The following is a 5300-nucleotide window of genomic DNA, read 5'->3' as shown; positions in this document are numbered from 1 at the left end:
AGATCAGAAAATTTCAGGTGAACTAGACACAGCCTATGTTCTTGTGTGTTAGTTCCTCATTAGCTGACTGATCTTGACTTTGATAACGTACTTATTGACATCTGATGACTTGTGACAATTGCTGTGATAGAGGCGTTCTTTTGTCTGATTCTCGAACCTCAAAGTGATTTATTTTGATATACTATTATCCTCCTTAGCCCTGCTGAGCCTAATGACTATTTCATGTTACTAAACCTCATTACATGCCTCTGGCCCTTATTTTGATATTAATCCCAAGCCTAGCTTGGGGGAGCATCTGTCTAAGTTAGTTTATGAGATGGTTTTTATAAGTTACTTTGGATGGAGATGATTGTATTTTGTAAGGTTCAAACTTTGAGAAAAAGAAAAAAATAAGCAAAGTGAAATACATGTGATTGTTGGATCGAAAAGATGCAAAGAAAAAAAAAGATTGAAAAAATAAACAAAGGGTTAAAAAATTTTTTATTTTTTATTTTTTTTTTGGCAATTCAAAATTTTTATTGACTACCAAAAAAATTGGTGATAATTACAAGCTAAACTCCACAATACTTCCACAATTAGCTACACAAGACTAACCACATCAGTAGCTCCTATCCTACTGAACTAATAACATCCTCTCTGTTTCATTACAATTGCAAGCAACTTGAAAAATAACTCGATTGATCAAGACAGCAGGTGAACAGGAAGTATTCTCAAAGATTACACTGTTTCTTTGACACCAAATAGTGTGCACTGCCTCAGAGAACATCATCACATAGACTCTTGATTTCAAGCTCTTACTATGAGCTTTTGAACAAGCAATTCTGCTTTCAACATCAAAGGAACCAGCAGTTCTATTGAAACCCATCTTCTGCAGTAGTCCATTCCAAACTTCAGTAGAATAGCTGCACTCAAAAAAGAGATGCTGGATAGACTCATTCTGTGTATCACACAACCTACATTGCAATTGACACTCCACATTCCATCTACTAATTCTGTCAGTGGTAGGAAGTCTGTTTTGAACAGCTAACCACACAATGAACTTGCTTTTTGGGCTGGCTCTATTATTGCAAATAATTCTTCTCCATTGCACTTTCTGCATCTCCCCTTGAATGAGCTTGTAAGCTTTTTTTATACTGAACTTCCCATTAAGCAACAAATCTTCCCAGTTCCCCAATTGCACCCTCAGCTCTCTTAACTTTAAGATTTTCTTCAGATGCCAGGACATGTTGTTTGTTATTCCAACAGTAGACACATCATGTCTTCTAAGATAATAGGCAGCTATCCACTTGACCCACAGCTTGTCTGTTTTGAAAGTAATAGCCCAAAGAAGCTTCAACATTGCAGCCTTATTCCAGTTCTCCATATTGATCAAACTCCACCCACCTGAGACTTTAAAATTGTAAAAATTCTGCCAAGCCACAGGAGCTTTTCTGGAATCAAGAGTTAACCCAGTCCACAAAAACTTCCTACAGATTGCTTCCACTGCTTTAATAACCTTTTTTTTCAAAGGAAAAATATGAGCCCAATAATTCTGCATGCTACTTAGAATGCTTCTCACCAATTGCAATCTACCAACATAACTAAGGTGCTTTGTCATCCAAGATTGAGCTCTGCTAGTAATTTTCTCCACTAGCACTTTACATTGAGAGATTGTAAGCTTTTTGGAGTTAAGAGGAACCCCTAGATATTTAAAAGGTAGCCTTCCTATAGGCATACTAATAGCATTTGCAATCAACTGAGCATCATCATCATTCACACCAGCAACATATATATTGCTTTTCTCCACACTGGCTACCAACCCTGAGGCCTTAGAGAATTTCCCAAAAACATTCATTATTTTAACTACTGAACTTATATCAGCCCTTGCAAACATTAGTAAATCATCTGCAAACATAAGATGATTAAGAGAGATTCTCTCACATTTGGGGTGATAATTGAAGTCAAGATCATCCTTAAGCTCTTTCAAACACCTGCTGAGGTATTCCATACTGAGTGCAAAAAGAAAAGGAGACAGAGGATCTCCTTGTCTTAGACCCTTTTTAGCATCAAAAGGAATAGTAGGGATACCATTTATGGCAATGGAATAAGATACAGTTCTGACACAACCCATTATCCATCCCACAAACACTGTAGGAAAGCCCAGCTCAATCAACATTTTCCCTAAAAAAGGCCATTCCACAGAATCATAAGCCTTTTTTATATCCACCTTGATGACACACCTTGGTGAAATATGTTTTCTAGAATACCCTTTTAGCAGCTCAGTGGCTAAAAGTATGTTGTCAGCAATATATCTCTCTGGTATGAAACCAGATTGAGCTTCATTCACCACCTCCTGCATCACAGCTTGCATCCTATGAGTGAGAATCTTTGAGATTATTTTATAGAGGGTGGTGCAACAGGCTATTGGCCTGAAATCCTTAGCATACATAGCTGAGGTTACTTTAGGTACCAGTGTAATAACAGTGTTATTAACTGGTTTGTGCAGGTAAGCATGATAAAAAAACTCCAGGACACCTCTGTAAACATTATGTTTGATTATGTGCCAGCTTTTTTTAAAAAACAACCCATTAAACCCATCAATCCCTGGAGCCTTGTCGTCATCAATCTGATACAAAGCTCTATCAATTTCTTCTGTAGTGACTGGTTTTATAAGAATTGCCCTGGTTTCTAAAGATAACACTGGACCAGCTCTAATAGTGTTTAGATCTAGACCAGTCAAAGAGGTAGCACAATCACCCAACAACTTCTTATAGAAACTGATAATTTCTTCTTGAATTGCCTCAATGGAAGTTAGACAATCTCCCTGGCAGTTTTTAAGCATTCCAATTCTATTCCTTGCTTGTCTTACTTTAATTGCAGTGAAGAAAAATTTAGTATTTGCATCCCCCTTAGCAAGCCAATTTATTCTTGACTTTTGTCTGATGATACTTTCCTCCAATCTTGACCAGTGTCTAAGAGAATTGACCAACACCAATCAACTCCATTCAGGATAGATAGGGGTTTGGTCCCCTAGCACCCCAAGCTTTTGCTGAGTCCAATTGAGAAAAGTTAACAGTTCCATTTTTATGAAAGGCAACATGTTTACCCTTAGACTTCCTGGTTACAATTTTCCATGGTTCTTCTTCTTCAGTCATTCTAGGCACATGATCAGGAGTAACAGCAGGAGTATTCACCATATCAGTCTCTACAACTATAGCAGGACCCCCACCTAAGCAGGCATCAACTACCATAGAAGGAGCCACAATATGTGAGATGTCTCCATTTGTCTCCTCTATTTCATCAAGAGTTATCTGTGCTTCTTCAGGAATCTGTTCCTTTGAAATTACAGTTTCTATCTTCTTTTTAGGAACCCATTTCTTCAGCCATTTTGCAGGAGCTTTAGTATTGGCCTCACAGTTGTGACCAATTACTTGACATTTTTTACAGAACTCAGGCAACCAATCATAGACCACTTTTTGTTTAAACGTGGCTCCAGTAGGATCTTCTATTGCTATCTCATACAAGATTTCTTTAGTGACATCTATTTCCACTGGTATTCGTGCAAAGGAAATTCTTAAGGTCTTGGTTGTACATTCATCTGCATACACTGGGACCCCTAGTAAGCTTCCAATTCGACTCAATGAATTCTCACTCCAACAGTTCAATGATAGATTAGGTAATCTGACCCAAATAGGAACAACTTTTAGAATTTCATTATGAAAATCAAACGTAGCTATCCATTTCTTCACAATCATTGGTTTACCAAAAAACAAATGTGGCCCAGCATACACAACAGAGTTCCTTTCTTCCTTCGAGTTCATTTTCACCACAAAATATCCTTCATCATGTTTATATACTCCAGGTTCAGATTTAAGTCCCCATTGAGCTTTAATAAAACCTAACATGGCAGTCATGGTTGGATTTTGCCCAACAACATACACAATGATGGCATTTTCCCAACTAGTATTCATTCTATCAATTTCATTTTTATCTAACTTAGCAGTAGGATTACCTTCCACTATAGTAGGAGCAACAAACATAAGACCCATACCTTTATCAGAACGTGAAAGTCTGCCATTTTTGAGTTGCCACCTCCACATGCTCCGAGCTAGATCGATTCAACCCACTACTTATCAGATGTGGAGTCACAGTTACTGTTCCATCAGATATCTCTGTATTTACTTCCTCTCTGACTATACTAGCACTACCACTAGCCTCCTGAGAAGATCCCGACGCCATAACGGTGGTTTCCGGCCCCGCCGTCTTTTTCTTCCGCCCCATTCCGCCCTTTCATGCGCACAATAGCTAAACCCTTATCGTGTTTTAGGAGAGGGTTTTAGGAGAGGGTTTTGTGGACCTGTTATGTTGTCAAAGGGTTAAAAATTCGTTCCTACACAATTGCTTGCAAAGAAATATTCATTACATTGCTTCAAGGATGGGTTTATTGAAATTATGTTGATTCATAGAGTTGGGACATTATTATTGGCTGTGCTTTAGTTGATGCTTCTAGTGACTTTTGCTCGTCCACTCTTGGGTTTTTCACCATATTTCCTATACATATTCCTTACCTTTACCTAAGCGCCATTACAACCCTGAAAAAGTCCTATTGAGCTTGTGTTTACATTGTTTATTGGATTGATGTGTGATAAGTGCGTTTTTAACGCACTTTATGGACTTTGTTTTAGCTCATTTTGACCCTCTTTCTCCCATTTCTTCCATCTTTCTTCTCCATTTCCCCTTCTATTTCATTCATTTGATAATTCTTGATCATAGTGATATTTTGCTACATTTTCAGTCATTTTTGACCGAATTTCTAGTACATTTGCTTTCACCCTGTTTTATATTCTTAATATAGGTGGAACTACCTAAGATGGATATGAGTTATAGAGTTTGCAAAATGAAGCAATGAAAATAGAGCACGCGTTGAGAAATGGTGTGCTTGCATGAAGCCCCATGTCCACTAGCACAAAGGAGCACATATCACAATAGAATCTTGAACAGAGAACTTCAAATAGACATAACTTTCAAACCAAAAATTGGATGAAGGTAATTCCAGTTGGAGGTGAAAGCTCATTTCGATATCTTTTCAACGACTGGTCATAAACTTAATTTGGATATAAAACGAAGAAGTTATGGTCGTTTTAAGTTGAACTGTCCAAGTTTGAGGCAGAAGGGTGAGGTGCGCCCGCACCTCATCATGGTGCGCCCGCACCCGTTGCTTCCGAAAAATGAAGATCGTGGCTTCATTAAACGATGTTTTTGGTTTTCGAAAACTTATGCTTTATTCTAGTTTTTTTTGAGAGTTTTTCTTAGAGTTTTAT

The 5300-nt window shown here is 37.8% G+C and overlaps 1 protein-coding gene across 1 annotated transcript; it reads right to left on the bottom strand.

Annotated features, from left to right (window-relative positions):
- Positions 1 to 2984: 2984 nt before the first annotated feature.
- Positions 2985 to 4028, bottom strand: LOC125494005 (uncharacterized). The gene has a single exon (XM_048637500.1). It carries the CDS (start codon positions 4026 to 4028, stop codon positions 2985 to 2987), a length of 1044 nt encoding a protein of 347 aa, XP_048493457.1.
- Positions 4029 to 5300: the final 1272 nt, after the last annotated feature.

The sequence above is a fragment of the Beta vulgaris genome, chromosome 6 (genome assembly GCF_026745355.1).
Source record: "Beta vulgaris subsp. vulgaris cultivar EL10 chromosome 6, EL10.2, whole genome shotgun sequence".
NCBI lineage: Eukaryota > Viridiplantae > Streptophyta > Magnoliopsida > Caryophyllales > Amaranthaceae > Beta > Beta vulgaris.
This window is presented reverse-complemented; position numbering and strand designations above follow the sequence as displayed.

Coding starts and splice junctions, on each gene's coding strand:
- LOC125494005 (XM_048637500.1), bottom strand. CDS start 4,028: ATGGGTCTTATGTTTGTTGCTCCTACTATAGTGGAAGGTAATCCTACT.